Source organism: Myxine glutinosa, chromosome 2 (genome assembly GCF_964187855.1).
Source record: "Myxine glutinosa chromosome 2, kmMyxGlut1.1, whole genome shotgun sequence".
Classification (NCBI taxonomy): Eukaryota; Metazoa; Chordata; class Myxini; order Myxiniformes; family Myxinidae; genus Myxine; species Myxine glutinosa.
Window position 1 is genome coordinate 216,436,343 of NC_136262.1, and position 25,607 is coordinate 216,461,949.

The 25,607-nt window shown below is 50.3% G+C and overlaps 1 protein-coding gene across 1 annotated transcript; it reads left to right on the forward strand.

Moving 5' to 3' along the window:
* Nucleotides 1-845: 845 nt before the first annotated feature.
* LOC137420843 (terminal nucleotidyltransferase 5C) lies at nt 846-19,676 on the forward strand. Its single transcript, XM_068106282.2, has 2 exons — nt 846-1,621; nt 17,040-19,676. The coding sequence occupies exons 1-2, from the start codon at nt 1,115-1,117 to the stop codon at nt 18,618-18,620; spliced, it is 2,088 nt and encodes a 695-aa protein (XP_067962383.2). The 5' UTR covers nt 846-1,114; the 3' UTR covers nt 18,621-19,676.
* Nucleotides 19,677-25,607: the final 5,931 nt, after the last annotated feature.

Genomic DNA, 25,607 nt, shown 5'->3' on the forward strand with positions numbered 1-25,607 from the left:
TTATCGTCATTGATTCATTTTCCTGTTTATACAGTGCATGATTTGTCGTCATTAATTCATTATCTTGTTTGTACAGTATCTGGTCACCATGATGCCAACGTTAGCAGCATTTGTCGAAGCCTGCGCAAATGATTTTCTCTTCTATCAGTTGAAGAAAAGCACTTTTTTGTTTACTATTAATGATTATTGACGTCCTAAAACATTAAATTATGCAAACATATTTTCCTTAAGCAGAATTATGCGAGGAGCAGTATAAAGTGGGATGCTAGCCTTACTTGCAATACTGCCCAAAGCAATGCGATAAGTTCTCACGCATTATCGCCATTGTCAGACAGGATGTTTCAGACACTGAAGAGACAGAGCACAAGCAAAATCTTCCTACAGAAAAATGAAGACACCAGAGCTCAAGTGATGGGAAAATGTGACGAAACGTTGTAGGTAATTATGTGGTTTGAGGAATTACAAACAAAACGTTGGCCGCGTCTTTCATCTCCGCATACTGTACAGTAGTAAATAAATAAAAACGTTTCAGGCACAATTAACCTATAACTACCACGTTCGTCAGCGATTGATGTGCACTGGTGACACATTAGATCACAAAAAGGAGGCGTCTTCGGGGTTCGATCGACAAATTACCCTACAGGTGGTGTATGAGGGAGGTAGCACGAATAAATAATTACAATACATCTATAATTAATATCGTTTTTACTTACAACAGCTACAAACGGTTAGCACTGAAAATGAAAATGAAAGATTCCTCGACGTTTGAATCTCCAAATCGGGGCGTGCCACGGGACACGTGACCCGAAACCGTGGTTATAAAAGGCCGCGCACGCGCTCCCAGTCTCGTCGAAGCGTTAATACAACAGAAACGGTTACGTTTCATTATCATTAGCATCCAGTAGCGATGTTCGACAATACTAATGTCTTGGCGATTGGGAATGGTGGGGAAACGTTAATATGAACTTGTTTACAATATCGAGGAGAAATTCCGTGAAACGAACACGAGTAGTCGATAATTTTTTTTCTCTCTCCGATTTAGTCGTTTCGATCATCGCTCTTCCCTTGGTCTTTGCCTTTCTCCTTAGAAAGTTAATTTCTCTTCCAACTTCCGATGTCTTCCCTCTTCCAGCGTTCTCCAACAGTCGCCTCAGCAATGGTTCAGGAATCCACTTCCCTCAATTCCCCGTCGACTCCACCACCCCGATCGCAACATGGATCCTCTTCCCGATCTTCTTCTCCACAGGATCGCCGGCGGTTTCCCTCGCGATCTTCTTCATCCACGCAAACTCCGTTGCCGCAGCAGTTGTGCTCCGATTCCCCGAGTCTCCCCTCGCATTTAAAACGTCTGTCCCCCTCCCAGCTCTCTCGCCTCCATCGCCTCCTTTGTTCTCCGGTTTCCGTGCACGGCAGAGGAAACTTCCCCACGCTTTCCGTCACTCCTCACCTGCTGCTGTCGTGCGTGCGTTCTCGCCTCCTCTCCCGGGATCTCCCGGTCCACAGCGTGCGCCTTTGTGGCTCGGCAGCTGCTCACGTACTGGACCCTGGAAATCGGTGTCTTGACTACAAGGACCTCGACCTGGTCTTCAAGATGGACCTACATGGCGAGGAAGCGTTTCAGGTGAGCATTGAGTCAGAAATTATTCTTGGTGTGTTACCTGTGTTACCTGATGTTCCCCTTCCTGCGGTGTCTTCCCTTAACACACACCTCAATATTTGGTCCATTTCTCATTCGTTGGATGATGATGATGATGATGATGATGATGATGAGGAATGGTGGTGGTAATAATTTAAAAAAACAAAAAAAACAGACCGATACTAATATGGATCTTTATTCTAAAATGGTGCATCATATTTCTCAACATAATCACCACTGCGGTCCACACGGTTCTACCAACGTTCAGGTAGTTTTGTGATTCCGTCATGATATAAATATGCGTCCTGCCGACTTAACCAACGCTTACCAGGGGCCTCAACATCATCAGCGGAAGAAACAAGTTCTCCACGAAGGTGTTCCTTAAGTTTGGGAAAGATGTGAAAATCTGACAAAGCCAAGTTGGGGCTGGTGATCCTTTGTGGTGGTACTTCATTGACCACCTCTTACTTACAGGATCGTAATGGTGTACCCAGCTCTCATCTCCAGTCATCTCCAGTCATTCATCATCTGTCATCTCCAGTCGTCAAGTCTCCAGTCATCTGTCATCTCCAGTCGTCTCCAGTCTCAAGTCATCTGTCGTCTCCTGTCGTGTGTCGTCTCCTGTCGTGTGTCGTCTCCTGTCGTGTGTCGTCTCCTGTCGTGTGTCGTCTCCTGTCGTGTGTCGTCTCCTGTCGTGTGTCGTCTCCTGTCGTGTGTCGTCTCCTGTCGTGTGTCGTCTCCTGTCGTGTGTCGTCTCCTGTCGTGTGTCGTCTCCTGTCGTGTGTCGTCTCCTGTCGTGTGCCGTCTCCAGTCATCCGTCGTGTGTCGTCTCCAGTCATCCGTCGTGTGTCGTCTCCAGTCATCCGTCTGTCCTCTCCAGTCATCCGTCGTCTGTCCTCTCCAGTCATCCGTCGTCTGTCCTCTCCAGTCATCCGTCGTCTGTCCTCTCCAGTCATCCGTCGTCTGTCCTCTCCAGTCATCCGTCGTCTGTCCTCTCCAGTCATCCGTCGTCTGTCCTCTCCAGTCATCCGTCGTCTGTCCTCTCCAGTCATCCGTCGTCTGTCCTCTCCAGTCATCCGTCGTCTGTCCTCTCCAGTCATCCGTCGTCTGTCCTCTCCAGTCATCCGCCGTCTGTCCTCTCCAGTCATCCGCCGTCTGTCCTCTCCAGTCATCCGTCGTCTGTCCTCTCCAGTCATCCGTCGTCTGTCCTCTCCAGTCATCCGTCGTCTGTCCTCTCCAGTCATCCGTCGTCTGTCCTCTCCAGTCATCCGCCGTCTGTCCTCTCCAGTCATCCGTCGTCTGTCCTCTCCAGTCATCCGTCGTCTGTCCTCTCCAGTCATCCGTCGTCTGTCCTCTCCAGTCATCCGTCGTCTGTCCTCTCCAGTCATCCGCCGTCTGTCCTCTCCAGTCATCCGCCGTCTGTCCTCTCCAGTCATCCGTCGTCTGTCCTCTCCAGTCATCCGTCGTCTGTCCTCTCCAGTCATCCGTCGTCTGTCCTCTCCAGTCATCCGTCGTCTGTCCTCTCCAGTCATCCGTCGTCTGTCCTCTCCAGTCATCCGTCGTCTGTCCTCTCCAGTCATCCGTCGTCTGTCCTCTCCAGTCATCCGTCGTCTGTCCTCTCCAGTCATCCGTCGTCTGTCCTCTCCAGTCATCCGTCGTCTGTCCTCTCCAGTCATCCGTCGTCTGTCCTCTCCAGTCATCCGTCGTCTGTCCTCTCCAGTCATCCGTCGTCTGTCCTCTCCAGTCATCCGTCGTCTGTCCTCTCCAGTCATCCGTCGTCTGTCCTCTCCAGTCATCCGTCGTCTGTCCTCTCCAGTCATCCGTCGTCTGTCCTCTCCAGTCATCCGTCGTCTGTCCTCTCCAGTCATCCGTCGTCTGTCCTCTCCAGTCATCCGTCGTCTGTCCTCTCCAGTCATCCGTCGTCTGTCCTCTCCGGTCATCCGTCGTCTGTCCTCTCCGGTCATCCGTCGTCTGTCCTCTCCGGTCATCCGTCGTCTGTCCTCTCCGGTCATCCGTCTGTCCTCTCCGGTCATCCGTCTGTCCTCTCCGGTCATCCGTCTGTCCTCTCCGGTCATCCGTCTGTCCTCTCCGGTCATCCGTCTGTCCTCTCCGGTCATCCGTCGTCTGTCCTCTCCGGTCATCCGTCGTCTGTCCTCTCCGGTCATCCGTCTGTCCTCTCCGGTCGTCCGTCTGTCCTCTCCGGTCGTCCGTCTGTCCTCTCCGGTCGTCCGTCTGTCCTCTCCGGTCGTCCGTCTGTCCTCTCCGGTCGTCTGGCCTCTCCGGACGTCCGTCGTCTGTCCTCTCCGGTCGTCCGTCTGTCCTCTCCGGTCGTCCGTCTGTCCTCTCCGGTCGTCCGTCTGTCCTCTCCGGTCGTCCGTCTGTCCTCTCCGGTCGTCTGGCCTCTCCGGACGTCCGTCGTCTGTCCTCTCCAGTCTTCCGCCGCCTGTCCTCTCCAGGCGTCCGTCGTCTGTCCTCTCCAGGCGTCCGTCGTCTGTCCTCTCCAGGCGTCCGTCGTCTGTCCTCTCCAGGCGTCCGTCGTCTGTCCTCTCCAGGCGTCCGTCGTCTGTCCTCTCCAGTCGTCCGCCGCCTGTCGCCCCCAGCCGCCCGCCGCCTGTCGCCCCCAGCCGCCCGCCGCCTGTCGCCCCCAGCCGCCCGCCGCCTGTCGCCCCCAGCCGCCCGCCGCCTGTCGCCCCCAGCCGCCCGCCGCCTGTCGCCCCCAGCCGCCCGCCGCCTGTCGCCCCCAGCCGCCCGCCGCCTGTCGCCCCCAGCCGCCCGCCGCCTGTCGCCCCCAGCCGCCCGCCGCCTGTCGCCCCCAGCCGCCCGCCGCCTGTCGCCCCCAGCCGCCCGCCGCCTGTCGCCCCCAGCCGCCCGCCGCCTGTCGCCCCCAGCCGCCCGCCGCCTGTCGCCCCCAGCCGCCCGCCGCCTGTCGCCCCCAGCCGCCCGCCGCCTGTCGCCCCCAGCCGCCCGCCGCCTGTCGCCCCCAGCCGCCCGCCGCCTGTCGCCCCCAGCCGCCCGCCGCCTGTCGCCCCCAGCCGCCCGCCGCCTGTCGCCCCCAGCCGCCCGCCGCCTGTCGCCCCCAGCCGCCCGCCGCCTGTCGCCCCCAGCCGCCCGCCGCCTGTCGCCCCCAGCCGCCCGCCGCCTGTCGCCCCCAGCCGCCCGCCGCCTGTCGCCCCCAGCCGCCCGCCGCCTGTCGCCCCCAGCCGCCCGTCGCCCCCAGCCGCCCGTCGCCCCCAGCCGCCCGTCGCCCCCCGTCGCCCGTCGCCCCCCGCCGCTTGTCGCCCCCAGCCGCCCGTCGCCGCCTGTTGCCCCCAGCCGCCTGTCGCCCCCAGCCGCCCGCCCCCTGTCGCCCCCAGCCACCCGCCGCCTGTCGCCCGTCGCCGCCTGTCGCCCGTCGCCGCCTGTCGCCCCCGGCCGCCCGCCCCCTGTCGCCCCCCAGCCGCCTGTCGCCCCCGGCCGCCCGCCGCCGCCAGCCGCCCGTCGCCCCCGGCCGCCCGTCGCCCCCGGCCGCCCGTCGCCCCCGGTCGCCCTCAGCTGTCCGTCGCCCTCAGCCGCCCCCCGCCCGTCGCCCCCAGCCGTCCGTCGCCCTCAGCTGTCCGCCGCCCGTCGCCCCCAGCCGTCCGCCGCCCCCAGCCACCCGTCGCCCCCAGCCGTCCGCCGCCCGTCGCCCCCAGCCGTCCGCCGCCCGTCGCCCCCAGCCGTCCGCCGCCCGTCGCCCCCAGCCGTCCGCCGCCCGTCGCCCCCAGCCGTCCGTCGCCCCCAGCTGTCCGCCGTCCGTCGCCCCCAGCCGTCCGCCGTCCGTCGCCCCCAGCCGTCCGCCGCCCGTCGCCCGTCGGCCCCAGCCGTCCGCCGCCCGTCGCCCCCAGCCGTCCGCCGCCCGTCGCCCCCAGTCGTCCGCCGCCCGTCGCCCCCAGCCGTCCGTCGCCCCCAGCCGTCCGCCGCCCCCAGCCGCCCGTCGCCCCCAGCCGTCCGCCGCCCGTCGCCCCCAGCCGTCCGCCGCCCGTCGCCCCCAGCCGTCCGCCGCCCGTCGCCCCCAGCCGTCCGCCGCCCGTCGCCCCCAGCCGTCCGTCGCCCCCAGCCGTCCGCCGTCCGTCGCCCCCAGCCGTCCGCCGCCCGTCGCCCCCAGCCGTCCGCCGCCCGTCGCCCCCAGCCGTCCGCCGCCCGTCGCCCCCAGCCCTCCGCCGCCCGTCGCCCCCAGCCGTCCGCCGCCCCCAGCCGTCCGTCGCCCCCAGCCGTCCGTCGCCCCCAGCCGTCCGTCGCCCCCAGCCGTCCGTCGCCCCCAGCCGTCCGTCGCCCCCAGCCGTCCGTCGCCCCCAGCCGTCCGTCGCCCCCAGCCGTCCGTCGCCCCCAGCCGTCCGCCGCCCGTCGCCCCCAGCCGTCCGCCCCCAGCCGTCCGCCGCCCGTCGCCTCCAGCCGTCCGCCGCCCGTCGCCTCCAGCCGTCCGCCGCCCGTCGCCTCCAGCCGTCCGCCGCCCGTCGCCTCCAGCCGTCCGCCGCCCGTCGCCTCCAGCCTCGTGTCATGTCGCCTCCAGCCTCGTGTCATGTCGCCTCCAGCCTCGTGTCATGTCGCCTCCAGCCTCGTGTCATGTCGCCTCCAGCCTCGTGTCATGTCGCCTCCAGCCTCGTGTCATGTCGCCTCCAGCCTCGTGTCATGTCGCCTCCAGCCTCGTGTCATGTCGCCTCCAGCCTCGTGTCATGTCTCGAGCCTCGTGTCATGTCTCGAGCCTCGTGTCATGTCTCGAGCCTCGTGTCATGTCTCGCGCGTCGTGTCGTGTCGCCTCGAGCCTCGTGTCGTGTCGCCTCGAGCCTCGTGTCGTGTCGCCTCGAGCCTCGTGTCGTGTCGCCTCGAGCCTCGTGTCGTGTCGCCTCGAGCCTCGTGTCGTGTCGCCTCGTGTCTTGTCGCCTCGAGCCTCGTGTCGTGTCGCCTCGAGCCTCGTGTCGTGTCGCCTCGTGTCGTGTCGCCTCGAGCCTCGTGTCATGTCGCCTCGAGCCTCGTGTCATGTCGCCTCGAGCCTCGTGTCATGTCGTCTCGAGCCTCGTGTCATGTCTCGAGCCTCGTGTCATGTCTCGAGCCTCGTGTCATGTCTCCAGCCTCGTGTCATGTCGTCTCCAGCCTCGTGTCATGTCGTCTCCAGCCTCGTGTCATGTCGTCTCCAGCCTCGTGTCATGTCGTCTCCAGCCTCGTGTCATGTCGTCTCCAGCCTCGTGTCATGTCGTCTCCAGCCTCGTGTCATGTCGTCTCCAGCCTCGTGTCATGTCGTCTCGAGCCTCATGTCATGTCATCTCGAGCCTCGTGTCATGTCATGTCATGTCATCTCGAATCATGTAATGTCATGTCATCTCGAATCATGTCATGTCATGTCATCTCGAATCATGTCATGTCATGTCATGTCATGTCATGTCATGTCATCTCGAGCCTCGTGTCATGTCATGTCATGTCATCTCGAATCATGTCATGTCATGTCATCTCGAATCATGTCATGTCATGTCATCTCGAATCATGTCATGTCATGTCATCTCGAATCTCATGTCGTGTCATGTCATGTCATGTCATGTCATGTCATCTCGAATCGAATGTCATGTCACGTCACGTCACGTCACGTCATGTCATCTCAAATCTCATGTCATGTCATCTCGAATCTCGTCATTTCATGTCATGTCATGTCATGTCATCTCGAATCTCATCATGTCATGTCATCTCGAATCTAATCTAATCTACTCTAATCTAATCTCATGTCATGTCATCTCGAATTGAATCTCATGTGATGTCTTCTCGAATATCATGGCATGTCATGTCATGTCATGTCATCTCAAATCTCATCATGTCATGTCAGCTCTAATGTCATCACATCACGTCATGTCATGTCATGTCATCTCGAATCTCATGTCATGTCATCTCGAATGTCGTGTCGTGTCATCTCGAATGTCGTGTCATCTCGAATGTCGTGTCGTGTCATCTCGCATCTCGTGTCGTGTCATCTCGCATCTCGCATCTCGTGTCGTGTCATCTCGCATCTCGTGTCGTGTCATCTCGCATCTCGTGTCATGTCATCTCGCATCTCGTGTCATGTCATCTCGCATCTCGTGTCATGTCATCTCGCATCTCGTGTCATGTCATCTCGCATCTCGTGTCATGTCATCTCGCATCTCGTGTCATGTCATCTCGCATCTCGTGTCATGTCATCTCGCATCTCGTGTCATGTCATCTCGCATCTCGTGTCATGTCATCTCGCATCTCGTGTCATGTCATCTGGAATCTCGTGTCATGTCATCTGGAATCTCGTGTCATGTCATCTGGAATCTCGTGTCATGTCATCTGGAATCTCGTGTCATGTCATCTGGAATCTCGTGTCATGTCATCTGGAATCTCGTGTCATGTCATCTGGGATCTCGTGTCATGTCATCTGGAATCTCGTGTCATGTCATCTGGAATCTCGTGTCATGTCATCTGGAATCTCGTGTCATGTCATCTGGAATCTCGTGTCATGTCATCTGGAATCTCGTGTCATGTCATCTGGAATCTCGTGTCATGTCATCTGGAATCTCGTGTCATGTCATCTGGAATCTCATGTAATGTCATCTCGAATCTCGTGTCATGTCATCTCGAATCTCGTGTCATGTCATCTCGAATCTCGTCATCTCGAATCATGTGGTGTCATCTCGAATCTCATGTGGTGTCATCTCGAATCATGTCGTGTCATCTCGAATCATGTCGTGTCAGCTCGAATCATGTCGTGTCATCTCGTGTCGTGTCGTGTCGTGTCGTGTCATCTCGCATCTCGTGTCGTGTCGTGTCGTGTCATCTCGAGTGTCGTGTCGTGTCGTGTCATCTCGCATCTCGTGTCGTGTCGTGTCATCTCGCATCGTGTCGTGTCGTGTCTTGTCATCTCGCATCTCGTGTCGTGTCGTCATCTCGCGTGTCATGTCATCTCGCGTGTCGTGTCATGTCATCTCGCATCTCGTGTCGTGTCATGTCATCTCGCATCTCGTGTCGTGTCATGTCGTCTCGCATCTCGTGTCGTGTCTTGTCGTCTCGCATCTCGTGTCGTGTTTTGTCATCTCGCATCTCGTGTCGTATCGTATCGTGTCGTCATGTCGTGTCGTGTCATGTCATCTCGCATGTCGTGTCATGTCATCTCGCATCTCGTCATATCTCGAATCTCATGTCATGTCATCCCTAATCTCATGTCATGTCATCTCGAATCTCATGTCATGTCATCTCGAATCTCATTTTATGTCGTGTCATCTCGAATGTCGTGTCGTGTCGTGTCATCTCGAATCGTGTCGTGTCATGTCGTGTCATGTCGTGTCATCTCGAATCATGTCGTGTCATGTCGTGTCATCTCGAATCTGGTGTCGTGTCGTGTCATCTCGAATCTGGTGTCGTGTCGTGTCATCTCGCATCTCGTGTCGTGTCGTGTCATGTCATCTCGCATCTCGTGTCGTGTCTTGTCATCTCGCATCTCGTGTCGTGTCGTGTCGTGTCAGCTCGCATCTCGTGTCGTCTCGTGTCGTGTCAGCTCGCATCTCGTGTCGTGTCCTGTCTCGTGTCGTGTCAGCTCGCATCTCGTCTCGTGTCCTGTCGTGTCATCTCGTCGTGTCATCTCGAATGTCATGTCGTGTCATCTCGAATGTCATGTCGTGTCATCTCGAATGTCATGTCGTGTCATCTCGAATGTCATGTCGTGTCATCTCGAATGTCATGTCGTGTCATCTCGAATGTCGTGTCGCGTCATCTCGAATGTCGTGTCGCGTCATCTCGAATGTCGTGTCGCGTCATCTCGAATGTCGTGTCGCGTCATCTCGAATGTCGTGTCGCGTCGTCTCGAATGTCGTGTCGCGTCATCTCGAATGTCGTGTCGCGTCATCTCGAATGTCGTGTCGCGTCATCTCGAATGTCGTGTCGCGTCATCTCGAATGTCGTGTCGCGTCATCTCGAATGTCGTGTCGCGTCATCTCGAATGTCGTGTCGCGTCATCTCGAATGTCGTGTCGCGTCATCTCGAATGTCGTGTCGCGTCATCTCGAATGTCGTGTCGCGTCATCTCGAATGTCGTGTCGCGTCATCTCGAATGTCGTGTCGCGTCATCTCGAATGTCGTGTCGCGTCATCTCGAATGTCGTGTCGCGTCATCTCGAATGTCGTGTCGCGTCATCTCGAATGTCGTGTCGCGTCATCTCGAATGTCGTGTCGTGTCGTGTCATCTCGCATCTCGTGTCGTGTCGTGTCATCTCGCATCTCGTGTCGTGTCGTGTCATCTCGCATCTCGTGTCGTGTCGTGTCATCTCGCATCTCGTGTCGTGTCGTGTCATCTCGCATCTCGTGTCGTGTCGTGTCATCTCGCATCTCGTGTCATGTCATGTCATCTCGCATCTCGTGTCATCTCGCATCTCTTGTCATGTCGTGTCTTGTCGTGTCGTCTCGCATCTCGTGTCGTGTCGTGTCGTCTCGCATCTCGTGTCGTGTCGTGTCGTCTCGCATCTCGTGTCGTGTCGTGTCGTCTCGCATCTCGTGTCGTGTCGTGTCGTCTCGCATCTCGTGTCGTGTCATTTTGAATGTCGTGTCGTGTCATTTTGAATGTCGTGTCGTGTCATTTTGAATGTCGTGTCGTGTCATTTTGAGTGTCGTGTCGTGTCATCTCGAGTGTCGTGTCGTGTCATCTCGAGTGTCGTGTCGTGTCATCTCGAGTGTCGTGTCGTGTCATCTCGAGTGTCGTGTCGTGTCATCTCGAGTGTCGTGTCGTGTCATCTCGAATGTCGTGTCGTGTCATCTCGAATGTCGTGTCGTGTCATCTCGAATGTCGTGTCGTGTCATCTCGAATGTCGTGTCGTGTCATCTCGAATGTCGTGTCGTGTCATCTCGAATGTCGTGTCGTGTCATCTCGCATCTCGTGTCGTGTCATGTCGTCTCATGTCATCTCATCTCGTGGTGTCATGTCATCTCGCATCTCGTCTCGTGTCGTGTCATGTCGTGTCATGTCATCGCGCATCTCGTGTCGTGTCATGTCATCTCGCATCTCGTGTCATGTCATGTCATCTCGCATCTCGTCATCTCGCATCATGTCATGTCATCTCGAATCATGTCATCTTGTCATGTCATGTCATCTCAAATGTCGTCGTGTCGTGTCCTGTCATGTCATCTCGAATGTCATGTCATGTCATCTCGAATGTCATGTCGTGTCATCTTGAATGTCGTGTCGTGTCATCTTGAATGTTGTCGTGTCATCTTGAATGTCGTGTCGTGTCATCTTGAATGTCGTGTCGTGTCATCTTGAATGTCGTGTCGTGTCATCTTGAATGTCGTGTCGTGTCATCTTGAATGTCGTGTCGTGTCATCTCGAATGTCGTGTCGTGTCGTGTCGTGTCATCTCGAATGTCGTGTCGTGTCGTGTCATCTCGAATGTCGTGTCGTGTCGTGTCGTGTCATCTCGAATGTCGTGTCGTGTCGTGTCGTGTCATCTCGAATGTCGTGTCATCTCGAATGTCGTGTCATCTCGAATGTCGTGTCATCTCGAATGTCGTGTCATCTCGAATGTCGTGTCGTGTCATCTCGAATGTCGTGTCATCTCGAATGTCGTGTCGTGTCATCTCGAATGTCGTGTCATCTCGAATGTCGTGTCGTGTCATCTCGAATGTCGTGTCATCTCGAATGTCGTGTCATCTCGAATGTCGTGTCATCTCGAATGTCGTGTCATCTCGAATGTCGTGTCATCTCGAGTGTCGTGTCATCTCGCATCTCGTGTCGTGTCGTGTCATCTCGTGTCGTGTCGTGTCATCTCGCATCTCGTGTCGTGTCGTGTCATCTCGCATCTCGTGTCGTGTCGTGTCATCTCGCATCTCGTGTCGTGTCATCTCGCATCTCGCATCTCGTGTCGTGTCGTGTCATCTCGCATCTCGCATCTCGCATCTCGCATCTCGCATGTCGCGTCGTCTCGTGTCATCTCGCATCTCGCATCTCGCATGTCGCGTCGTCTCGTGTCGTGTCTCGCATCTCGCATCTCGTGCCATGTCATCTCGCATCTCGTGCCATGTCATCTCGCATCTCGTGCCATGTCATCTCGCATCTCGTGCCATGTCATCTCGCATCTCGTGCCATGTCATCTCGCATCTCGTGCCATGTCATCTCGCATCTCGTGCCATGTCATCTCGCATCTCGTGCCATGTCATCTCGCATCTCGTGCCATGTCATCTCGCATCTCGTGCCATGTCATCTCGCATCTCGTGCCATGTCATCTCGCATCTCGTGCCATGTCATCTCGCATCTCGTGCCATGTCATCTCGCATCTCGTGCCATGTCATCTCGCATCTCGTGCCATGTCATCTCGCATCTCGTGCCATGTCATCTCGCATCTCGTGCCATGTCATCTCGCATCTCGTGCCATGTCATCTCGCATCTCGTGCCATGTCATCTCGCATCTCGTGCCATGTCATCTCGCATCTCGTGCCATGTCATCTCGCATCTCGTGCCATGTCATCTCGCATCTCGTGCCATGTCATCTCGCATCTCGTGCCATGTCATCTCGCATCTCGTGCCATGTCATCTCGCATCTCGTGCCATGTCATCTCGCATCTCGTGCCATGTCATCTCGCATCTCGTGCCATGTCATCTCTCATCTCCAGTGCTTCATGACATTGACATTGTCGTGCTGCCCTCTGCGATCATGACTAACCTAGCACTGAGACGTCATTTCAGAATCACGAAACGTCACATCCAGTGGTGAAAAGAACTAATGTGCGGCCTGCGCTTTGGTTCATTCCATTATCTTTACATTTTTTGGAGAAAAAGAATAGGAGCGTATTACTCTTCCCCATGCCCGCATAGATGTTTGAGGTTTTCATTGTAATCTTTATCACCTCTCAGCTGGGTGTTGATAAACTCCTTTAACAATCCTCTAACGTTTTTCAATTTGCCAAATCTCTCTCGAATGTTGTACCAGATATATAGAAAGAGTAGTAGCAGTTGGCTGGCATTTCACAGGTGTTTCAAAAGTCTGGAATCGTAGTCATATTAATTTTATAATTTTGTTATAAAACTACGTGTCACGGGCTTGCATTTTGAGCGATTGCATGTATATCACATTAGTTTTTTATGATTTCATTATTTAAATCTTCTATAGTACGTGATATAGTGGCTATACACCACTGATTTCAGGTATCCCAAAAGAAAAAGAAAAAGTCAAGTGGCATTAAATCTGGAGTATGTGGGAGCCATTCAATCGGTCAATGATAGGTCAACGACGTCCTATCCATCTCAAAGGGATTGTCTCTAAATAAATAAATGAAAACATTTCCTATGATTCCGGACTCTTGAAACGGACAATCCTCCCTCCCTGGGTTGCCAGATCTGCCATGGAAGGTGGTGTGGTGTTGGTCGTCTTTGGGAGTGTTCACTCTGTTTTTGTGTTCATTACAATACGTTCTGAATCATTGGATATGGGCGTGCCACCTTGTGGCGTGCACGGTTACTTTCATTTAACTGTTAACTTTTTTGCACGTGAGTTGTTAGCTTAGTCATAAGCCATGGCTTTCCGCTGTCCCCGCTTTGAAGCTTCGAGCGATGCGTTTGACGAAGGAATTTGTAGCACAAGTGATAACTTCGTCACATGGGTGTTTAATGCATCTATCGTTCGGTCATTGTACCGATCATCAGTAAATACCGTGCCAGATTGTTGCTTTGTAGTCCCATTTTGTTTTGGAAGCTTGTAGATGTTTCCAGTGTTCTGCTTTCTTTATTATCCACACACTTTTAAAAAAATGGGGGGATTATTGCAAGTTTGTCTTGTCTGGCCATCCATCATGCTTTCTCCTCCTGAATGGTTGGGCAGAAATTCACCAAACTTGGTAGACTTTATGATCACCACATGGCAAGGAGGTGCAAGAGCAATATAGTTTATAGCCCCGCTCCTAGGGTTGTCAAAAGGTCAAACACCAAACAATAATGGGGAACGTGTGAAATGTGACTATCTTTTGCATTTGACCCTCGTTTTATGCTCTAGGACATTGGTTCTTAAACTGGAGGTGTCCCCAGAAGGGGGGGACGGAGAGGGCGTGAAGGTTTCCGGGCCCAAGAAGGGTCTGTGGAAAATGCTGCCATGAAGGGCTTACTATGCAAAAAGTGCACGCACACACACAAAACTATGTGTACTGCATATGAATGAATGAATAAATAAATAGGTTGGTGGTATTTCTGTCTTCTACCGACTCCTCTCCGGCCTAGCTCCTCCTGCTCTGTCTCTCAAATATTCCTGCAGGATGCACAAGATCTGCCAGCAACCCTCTTCTGGTGAAACTGCCAAAATCAAGACTCTCTGCTCACCTCCACGCTTTCATTTGTCTTTTTTTCCACCTCTGGAACAAACTCCCACACACTCTTCATTCCCACTCCTCCCTCCAGAACTTTAAAGCAGCTGTTCATCACGATCTCTTTTTATGTCACCACCATCTCTTATTGTCCCTCATCCAAAACCTTGATCTTTTCTACCCCTGTTAAAACACCCCAAATCCACCTCTTTCAAATTCCGATTTCTTTCCTGAAAGTCCCTGTAGTGTCCATTTCTTTATCCCATGTACCCTGCCCTAGTCCTCTCTCTTCCACAGATCTATTGATGTATTAATGTCCTTGTTTTCTACTGTTGGTGTACTTCCCTCTCTTCCCACCACCCCCCCCCCCACCCCCCGCTTGTCACCCGCTCCCTCTGTTATATGTTCTGTGTGTTAGCTCTTACACGAGCCTCGACCAAGTATACAAAAGAAGTGTGGGTGTGGGTGTGTGTGCGTTGTGCACACCTTGAGGAATCTACATGTTTACCCACGTATCAAACGCATCTTTGCTGGGTCCTTCATGTGAAGAGCTTGGGACAGTTATTTGAAAGTACTTGCATGTGATGCATCTTAATGCTCATATTATTGTGTTGTACAGCAGCAGCTGGCTATATGTGGGTTAAGATTAGAAATGTAAATGTAATACAGGTATGTCTGTTTTGTTACCTCCTGGTTATGTTCTCACCACTTTGTCTGTGGCCGTTCTAGTTTTTATTGTGATACGAAATCCATGACAAATGGACGAGGTGTGTGCGTGCGCTATGGTGATGCAACAAAATGATCGTCATGATCTCCTGAGATCAGGCTAATTAACTGCAATGAATCGGAAGAATTCCCTTGTTTTAAACGCATGCCATGTTAAGGTGTATGGAGAAGCTTAATAACTCTTACCACGGCATGGCATTATACAGGTAATTACAAAAGAACTATCAAAAACAATAACATTGTAACAAAGCATATATTACATCTATCTATAATTCCACTAATCTCTGTGTGTATGTTTGTTTGTATGTTTGTATGTTTGTATGTCTGTGACCGCTGTTTCTCGACAACTACCGGTCCGATATACTTGAAACTTGCCAGGTATATTGCTGGGGACCCGAGGATGTGCCTTTTCAAGGTTTTAAATTAATCGCAGAAGTAGTTACCGAGCTATGTCCAAAAAACGATTCAACCAATCAGAGAGCAGCGAGCTATCACGTGTGCCGAACGTGGCGAACAGACTCTGCCTCGGATGGCACATTTGAGAGCGTATTCATTTATTTCCCGTCGGCAAACTATGTTGCCGTTAAACTATGTTTTAAAACTAATTAAAACTAATTTGCGATTCATCGTAACTGCGATTTGCAACCTTCCGGACAGTGAGGACTGCACTTCCGGCATCCAATCACAGAACGCGTTATTGTGTAGGCGTGGCCGATGTGAGAGCGAGCTGAGCCCAGCGCGTGCGCCATTACGGTATGTAATTCGATTTCTTCTGGAGAAAATAATAATTTCTCGATTTCTTATGCGCATTATTTCTCCCAATTCAGTCAGAGCGAAGGGCGGAAGCGAAGAGCGTTGTTTTTTTTGTTTACGGGCGTACGGGCGGGGTAGAGCGTACGGGTAGCGTTTTTTTTTTTTTTTGGCAAGGAACGGGCACCCACGTACGGGTACTTATATGCACTACTACATGTACGGGTACTTATAGCGGGTATTTTAAAACTAATTAAAACTAATTTGCGATTCATTCGCTTTCCTGCGCATTTGTGCACGCGATGGCGATTTCTTTACCAAACTCCGCAAGCCGTTAGCTTTGGACCAAACCATTTCATGTAAATAGAGGGGGGGGGATTGTCACCGTACTCGCAAGCCGTTCGCTTTGGACCAAACCATTTCATGTAAATAGAGGGGGGGGGGATTGTCACCGTACTCGCAAGCCGTTCGCTTTGGACCAAACCATTTCATGTAAATAGAGGGGGGGGATTGTCACCGTACTCGCAAGCCGTTCGCTTTGGACCAAACCATTGCATGTAAATAGAGGGGGGGGGATATACTTTTAGATATATATATATAGTACGGGCATGCCCTAGTACTAATAATATTAACAATAATTATAGTGGTGTATATATAATTCGGCAATAATAATGATGAACGTATAATCCTCCGACCCCCATGCCCTGGCCCATCTGGGCTTCATGAAAAACAAGCTAATGCTCAAGCCGTACAACAGGCACAGGCAGGTATGCCACAAGGCCATAAAGACCAATGAAAGTTTGGTCCAATGGACCAACGGGCCCACTAGTGTAAGTAAAAAGCGCCAGTATGTATAATCCATTTCATCGAGTACCTGCTTGTGCTACCTCTGAATATCTTCTGCGTTGTTTTGCGCTTTATATGGATTATTTAATTATATTGCAAGTGGAAGATGTCTTCGTTTCGTTCTCATATTGATATCACATTTAATGAACTGTAATAATATTCGGCACACCTGAACTTCAGGGGGTTGGGTGTTGGGTCAGAGATCGGCTCGTTAATGGGGGTGGTGGGACAAAGTTTAAGGACCACTGCTCTAGGCGGTGGGGACTGAGGATTACAGGAGTCAAAAAACGGAAAAAAAAATTTCAACCTGAAGTTGATATTGGGTCATTCTTAGTGTAACCTTTTGCCACTTTTCAACTTTGCTCTCGGTGGGAAGTGTGGGGATATACCATGACCTGCCATCGACTTAACTCTAGTTGACTTTTGTCGCACCTTTTTTTTTTCTTTTTCTTTTTTCTTCAATCACGTTATTTTAATTATTAACTCATCCAATGTCAAGTACAGTAAGATCTTGAAATATGCGTTTTCATTTTCTGGTAATTCAGTTATATGATTAACCCATTTCCACCAAAATTTGATGTATGCGAGAAAAATTCAGGGATATGTGGTGTGGTTCATGCCAATCTGCAGTTGACTCGTGTTTGACGTATGCGGCCATTTTCAGGAACGCAAGCCCTGCAATATGTTGAGACCTTACGGGACGACTATTGTTGCTTTGGTTTTGTTCTTCATTTACTACTTCATGCTGTTAATATATATGTATATATCTTTATTTGTGTGTCTCCAGGCCGTAAAGCTTTCTGTGCTGGAGTGCCTCTTGGAGTTCCTTCCATCCTCTGTGGAACGCTCTCGTCTGTCTCCTGCCACACTTTGCTCTGCCTACATCCTCAAGTTGGTTAAAGTTGCTGGTGAACACCCAGGCCTTGCTTATTCTGGGCTTGATACTGAAATCCATCCAGCTGAAGTTAATGGGACTGTGCCTGGTGTTAGGGCTTCAAGGTTTGCTCCCACTGTGTATCCAGGGCCTACTTTGGGACACGTTTCACCCATGATTGATGAAAAATTGGTTGGTACTTTAAACATTTCAGGGCTTGATCCTGAAGTTGATTTAACCACATGTAAACCGAGGCAGTATGGTAAAGCTGCCATCCCACCGGATCGCTGGTCATTGGTGTCATTGTGGAATCGTGACGGAAGGAACCTTGAATTGAAGTTTGTATCGTTTCTGAAACGCGAGTTCGAGTTTTCTGTTGACTCTTTCCAAATCCTGCTGGACCCTTTGCTGGCTTTTTATGAATCTGGCAACCACCTTGGGCACGATCTGGAAAGTTGTGACTCGGATGAGGGTGAAAACATCCATGTTAGAGAAGGTGCCAATGACTGTTGTTCAAAATGTAAAACCTGTTGCTGTGGTATTGAGCAAAGCCGTGATGGACATGGCTGTGAAGATGGAGGTGCGATGCTCAAAGAGACGGGTGGGCAGAGTGATTTCTCATTTCGTGCATTTGAAGGTGGTCAGACTGGGCAAAAAAGCCAAACGGTAGATTGTGCTGTAAATTGTGAAACCACGCAGCACCATCCTCCCTCCTTCCCATCTCCACAGCAATGCAAGCATTCATCGTTGGCAAAGGCTGGCAAAGAATCCACTGCTCGTCAGGTTCAGAAGCATGATGCGAAGGAATCTATCCAAGAAAACAACTCGGCGTTGTCTGCTCATCGTTTTCCTTTATCATCTCTTCCTGGAGTCATTGCTGAGAGTCTGTATGGCAAGATATCTACTGCCCTTGACCACCTGGCAGCACGCCTCATTTGTACCCACCGCCCAGAGGAAATTCGTGGAGGTGGCCTCTTCAAGTACTGTGAGCTCTTGGCGCGAGGATTTAAACCGGAAAATGCAGCAGAGGCCCGACGTCTGGAGCGTTACATGTGCTCCCGCTTCTTCATCGACTTCCCGACTCTTGCAACGCAGGCCCAGCGTCTGTGCTCTTACCTCACAGCACATTTTCCTCGGGAGCCAGAGCTGCGAATCACCTTCCTTGTAGCTCTGCGGCGTGTCGTCGATGCCAGCACAGTGTGCCTCATGGGTTACGAGCGCCGACAAGTTCTGGATTTGCTTGGCCTAGCGGCAGCGTGGGCGTCTGCAGAGCTGCAGAATTCAAAAATTCCCACCGGCATTGCAAGTGACCCCCTTTCCTGCTGCTTTTACCGGTTGAACTCTCACCTGATGCCATCAAGCTTTGAGAGGAATGTACATAAAAGAGCCTCCAATCGTCAAGTTTTGTATGTCATCTCTGCGTCGCCCAACCAGCAGCATTGGCAGCATCTGTTCTACCCCTTGGCATACCCAACATGGCTACCCAGTAATTAGATTTTCCCCTCTTTTCCTTTGCTTACCAATGAAAATGCTCTCTACCCATCCCCTCTACCATTTACTGGGCCCACCCACTCTTATTCACAATGGCTGTCACCTTTCTGGAACTGACCTGCCCAACTCAAAACCACTTATCCTATTTAATTTGCTCACGTTTTGTTTTTGATCAGCCACATCATGCTCGCCCACTGGCTCCTCTCCCAGACTTCCTTTTGATTAATGATAATCCTGGAACATTTTGTTTTCATTTGGCAACGCTGATGTGACTATTACTATATAGAATGAGGGAAAGACGTCTTTGATTTTTCGACTATTACGAAAAGATTTTTTGACTTGCGATGTTACAGAAATGTTCGAGCACAGTTCGATTCGAAGGTGTATCATATTTTTCACGGATATTTTTTTTCTTCCGATTTCCTCGTGACTGCATTTTTTTTTTTTCCTTGTCTTTTGTAAAACTTTGACAAGATAGGTTGAGATTGGAAATGTGAAGATTATTTGAAAATAAAATCGACAAACTTATTTACTTGTTTGGTTTTGATTCTGCTAGTTCTTCTGAATGTGATCTTGGTGCGATAATGTTAACTTTGATTTTGATTGAGATGAGATACTCTAGAGGTTATACAATTTGTGCTTTTGGCTGTGGTACTCAGCCGTACCGTATAAATGAGTAATGCGTGGAAATATCTACAGTGGAAACGCTCTTTTGGAATGATGAGGGAGTCTCATGTTCCCCTTAACGTCAGCACGTGCTCGGTAATTATCCAATTTCTGGATTTTGTGATAATTTTTTTTGTGTAATTGCATGAAAAACACCACACTCTAACCGAATGTTGACCGATGAAGTCAAAATTGCAATTGATAAACTTAGTTTTTCCTCTTATATTTCCTTTGTCCCAAAAAGCAATTATTGACTTTTCACCCATGATGTGTTTGAACTTGAAGCTTATCTTCTTTGGCCGCCTTCCATGTACATACCTTGTGAGCCTCTGATAGGTGCTTGATGGCACCTCTGTGATGTGCACCCATGATAAATACATATCTTGAATGATCTTTGATGTTTTTATTTTGAGTAGTGGGAGTAGGGGTGAGGGAGGGAGGGAGGGAAGGGGTGGAGGGTTGGAAAATCAACGCAATAAATCAATGTAGGGCCCAATAAAGCCCTGGAGAGGATATCTCAAAGTTGTAGACGGATTCCGACGAAACATGGTGGACAGGTTGGGTGTGAAATAAGTACTACTTTATTCGGTTTTGGTTCAGATCTGGCCTATCGGTGGGATACAAACAAACTGTTCAGCCTGGTGGAAGTATGCGCTCTTCTGAGTGCTGTTCAAGTTTGGCCTAGTTTTGAGGCAGCTTAGGGCAATGTTTTTTGATTTATGGACATCAAATTGTATTTTTAGCTTGCTTCTGGTTTTAATATTTTGCTTATTTTGGTAAATCAAGTATTGCATGTTATTTCCAACCAAATCATATCGAATTAGTGCCTTGTATTGCATGCAGATGGGAGGTGAAGTTGAGAAAGCTGATTTGATGCTCAGCCCGTGAAGCGCCCACCACTCCGATTTATAGTCGAGGATGGAACCCAGATTAGACAGCTCAGGCGAGTGTGCGTCCTCTGTCATGAAGGACAATCGGTGGACCCATCTTGAAACGAAGGGTGCTTGATAATTTATTAATTTGTACTCGAGTTCAAATCTTTCCCTTTAGCACACCTGAAAGGCTTTAACGAAATTAATGGCACTTAAATCAATACCTTCAAGCTCAACTGGCTGTAGTTTATATGTAAAAAAAAAAAAAAAAAAAAAAAATTCTCACATTCTCACATTCCCACATTCCCACATTTTCACATGAGAACTTTGCATTAGCTTTGTGCTTGAACTCTTGTGTTCACATAAAAGATCGACCAATTAGTGGCTGTACTGCATTATATTCATGGAGAACTAAAGTATGTTCTCAAATTGTGGCTTGTGTCTCGGAGGAGAATGTATAAACATGTCGGGCTAGTTGTAATGGCAAAAGCCTTTTTACTTTATTACTTGCAAAATCGACGATTTTTCAAGTACAGGCATATTGGTTGCTGTTGTGAATCTATCAGCTACAGGTCACAATTTTAAACAGATCTTCACGAAACTTCACCAGACAGTTGGTCATAAGGAAGAAGCGAGGACAAACATCATCTTGAGGTCAAATTTCTAAAATTGTCATTTTTCATCTGATTGACTTGAAAATTGAACAGCATTTGCATATTGTCACTAAATTGGGAAACCAACTATTTTAAGGTCAAAAGGTAAAACTTCTAAAATCAATCTTCATCTGAAAAATTGTCCATTTTCATCCTAGTAACTTGAAAATTAAACAAATTACATAGTGCATCACTGAAATGGGAAAGCAACACTTTTTAAGGTTGAAGGTCACCTCAAGGTCAAACATCTATTTTCATTTGAAAAATCATCAATTTTAATCCAAATGACCTGAGCTTTGATTAAGATCATCAATTATAATTCTTAATGAAAGTGACAATTTGATGTATCCATGGCAACTTTTTATTTTGGGGAGGGGTGGATTTTGCAAGTATCATGTTCTGCATGACATCTTCATTTATTTATTTCAACGTTATAAAATCGATAGTCGCGTCGCCTGGCGATTAAAACCACTGGATGACGGAAAGCCGTAATGGTCCTTAATTCCGATGCACGTAGCTGAAACTGGCGGTTGGTCCGTCGCGGGTGGGTGATGGAACCAAAGTGCTTACCTGAACAGAAGCCCCACGTGTTTATTCCCAAACCCACGAACAAAGAAACATGACCAAAAAATTCAACAAATAAGATTTAATGACAATAAATAAAGAAAGGGAAAGATCAAAATAAATGTTGAGATAAACCCTGTAATTCCTACTGCGAGACGGATCCATCGGTCACAAATACAACACATGGGGGAAAGAGAAAATAAAATCCCTTTAGTCGTTTGGGGGCTTGATGGTCACTACAGCTGGTGTAGCCACTTGTGTGGGAAGCGCTCCAACAATGGCGCCGGCGCCGCACGTCAAACTCCCAAGTGCGAGCAAGCAGTCAAAACGGCCCATCCTCGCTTCCACTGCCAAGCACAACGTGGCTCCAGCTCCCCTGAAAAGCACTGCAGTCCAACAACACCACCTCTTCTCTGATGTTGCAAAGGTTCCACAAAGATCTGAGCGCACCCGAGACAAAAGCGACCGCCAGAGATGGAGAACAAAGACCCAGAGAGAAAGAGAGAAACTCTTCTTCTTAATGCTCGAACCTTCTCTATCTCTGACGTAACCCCGACCAATGGCCGAGCTCCATCAAATCACCCCGTGTCTCCACGACCAATGATGAAGCTTGGAGCATGGCCTGTTGGTTACGATTATTTGGTGGTGGGGTTTAGTTGCCGATCGAGAATGTTCGGGCTTCTGTCAGCAATTATGCCGGTTATGGTTGGTTAATGGACGGTTGTTGTTGTAATGAGCATGAGTTTTTATGCCTGCCTTGTTATAATTGTAAAAACATAGGGAAAAACTGCCGAAGGAAATCACACACTGGGGGAAAACTAGTCTTAACCCCAATCTAATTACCATAGCTTCACCCCTCTTGTGAAGACGTATACAACTTAAGCTCCGGTTTCCCTACTTAATAGATTGAGATGCCTCCTACTCGTCCACGGTCCATGCTACATTGCTACACATATACAATCCTGCCTCCACTATGGTATTTCATCCTCTACCCCCACCAACGTAACGATACATTAAGGGGAGATATGAGAGAAACGGTAATGCCGCAATGTTTGTGTTTCACAGTGTTTCATGTCACAATGTTGGGAAGATGAACGAATTTTATTTACAAATTACTTAAACTATTTTTAACGAAACATACACAAATGCAATCGTTCTTAATATACATCACTTCATAAATCTTTCAATTCTGAAACCAGAGAATGTGTGTTTTGAGATAACGTATCGAGCACATGATTATTGACCTTATGATATTGAGGTCAGTTGCCACTAATTTACAGTCAATGGTAATGGAGGTAGCAACTATTTTCTTAACATTGTAACCGTCATGTGGTCCAAACCAGTTGGCCTGGTTTGAATCCAGTGAGTTGCTGAGCGACCACATCAGTCTCCCTTTCCAGACCTCCTGCCAGATTCCACATCCAAAGTCGTGTTACCGTGCGGTTTGAGGTCCTGTGACGGACGAGTGACATGTCGTGGCAGTCATGTGATAGCCAAGCTGACCACATGACGTGATACGATCTTATCCAATTAATTAATCTGCCTTTAACAGAACTAGATTGGAGCCACCAGATAAAACTGTCGTGAGAAAGCAGGATGTTTGGAGACAGTCTGGTTTCATAAGTGTATTATATAAAATAAATGGCACGTATATACAAAAACAAACAATCGATGATCGCCATTCGTTACCCAAAACCGAATAGGCACCCACAAAACAGACCAAGCGACAGACAGGAACCTTAATTACCCTACGTCCTTGAGGCTTTAGACACGTGATAGAAGACAAAGTGTACCACAAGACAGCAGAGTTGTTTGGACGGAGAACATCAAGGTACATTGTTTGTGTTCTGTTCATGTAGGCTGAAACTGGGAGGGACATGACCGAGTGGAGTTGGCGTGACGGAGGGACGGTATGGTTTTCCTCCTTTTGGGTGCTTTCCATGGTACGGCCTCAAGCGCAGTGCTTCTGTGGTTCTGCTGGTATTTCCTGTTAGCCAACACCTTCATATTGTCATGTGGTTCCCTCAATTATCACTGAAAGAATCACGTAAGGCAAACGAGCGTTAATGGAGGCGTTTTGAATCCAACTATGTGGCGGATTATACGCGAGAGGGAAGAAGGGTACCGACTTACCTGGACGGGTCTCGCTGACATCTTCACCCTGCAAAAATGAACTCAAACAAAAACTTGGTTTATAAATGTACAGAAAATAATGAAAGGGTTTATTAAAACAAATGCCGATAACAAGAAACGCGACGGTAAAATCAAATTCCTAATCGGGACGTCCCCACACCAGACATAACACACAGGAAGAAAATAAACTGGAAAATAATAACGTGTGGTTTATCGTGCACTTGGCTCTGATCAGCTTGGGGGGTCTCGCCAGGAATTCAAGGCCGGGGTTGCGTGCGAAACGCGCCCGTTGGCGATAAACAGGCCTCACTGTAACGGCAAGCCGTGCGTCGTTTCCGCCTGCAAAACTCTGCACGTCTCCCGGTGACGTCTCTGACCACGACTGGTCCAAGCACAAACGCGCGAGGGAGAAGAATAAGGGAACCAGAGAAGGGCATGAACAGGGCAAGATCGGAGGGGCAGAGAACAAGTCCAGGGTAAGAGCGGAGGGCAAGAACAAGAGAGAAAATGTCCGTCCTTGAGTTCTTTTAACGTCGGGTCGTGACATCAGTGCTTCTCCATCAATCAGCGTGCCGCTTCTTGCTCGCCTCTGACGTTCTCGGTGGTCCTTGCCAATCGGCGCTCGGCTTCCTCCTCGGCCTTCCTTCAACCAATCAGCGGGTAGCTTCTTGCTCCGCCCTGGCCAATCACGAGTCCCTTCTTACTCCGGATTTCCCGTTGGTCAACTCCCGCCCAATAGCGAGTCGCTTCTTGCTCCGCCCTGGCCAATCATGGCTCCCTTCTTACCCTGGCCTTCCAGTTGGTCAACTCCCGCCCAATAGCGAGTCGCTTCTTGCTCCGCCCTGGCAAATCACGACTCCCTTCTTACCCTGGCCTTCCAGTTGGTCGACTCCCGCCCAATGGCGTCGCTTCTTGCTCCACCCTGGCCATTCATGGCTCCTCGGGGCGTGTCTTCGGCCTGTCTGTCTTTCGTGGCGATGTAGCTGGTGCGTCCCAAATGGCAGTGTTCAGAACTGGCTTCCGGTTGGTTTTATGGTTTTTATTTAGTGCAATTAATGGCATTTCCTCACTAGTTTATATTGCAGTGCCATAAAGGACAAAGGATAAATCACATAGGGTAAGACATACAAGGGATAATTTATCCTTATCCCCTAAGCTAGTTAACATGCCCCGCCCCCTCGTGACGGGGACGAAGATACACCTCACTCTGACATTTGGCTAAACAGAACTTATTAGAGGTGATGCTTCTTACCCGACATCCGGAGCACCTACCTATACGAATCTACCTGACTCTACATATCACTACCCCACAAATAAAAAATAATATAAAATAAAATATAAGGAAAAAAGAGGTATAAATGAGGAAGATAAACCACCGATGAGCGGCATACAGGGCTATAAGAAAACATGGCAGATGAAACGTGGGCCTGGAAACCAAGGGTTTCAAGAAGAACCCGCGAAGCACTTACCATGTGCGCTCTCTTTCTCTCTTGTCTCAACAAGGAAGGGAAACACAGGGAAAACTTCACAAGCATGTACAGGGACACAAGGGAGCGAAATGAGGGCTAGGAGAAACACCAACAACACAGAGCACTCACAGCTCGACACAAACAGCTGCCATGATGCCACACCCACGCACAACTAAACTAACGACCAGGTAAGAGAGAGAGAAAGATAAAGTTTCTGTGGAATAATTTTGAGGCTGAATTAACATCAGGGGCAGTAGATGTTGGAGACCAGTACCTGAAGAGTTCTGGCTGTTTGCAGTCCCTACTAATCTGCCCGAGTGATGTCAGACTCGCCAGCATTGAGGCAGCTTTGAGAATAGCCAGAGATGTTGACTCTCACAAGCACATGATCAGATGAACCAATTGGAGAAGAGGAAGAGCAGGAGACATTTGTGGGAAAGTTGGTCATCACGACGTCCAGAAAGGAGGATTTGCCAATGGGAGGATTGAGTCCGTCCCATGGAGTCACAGAAGTCCTTTGCTGAAGTGCCATGGCAGGTGAGAGAGGTACCAACACCCAGCAACCAACACTTGACACACAAAATTTCCATGGCCTGAGACTCGCTTTGGATGCCAACTGTGATTATAGGCCTA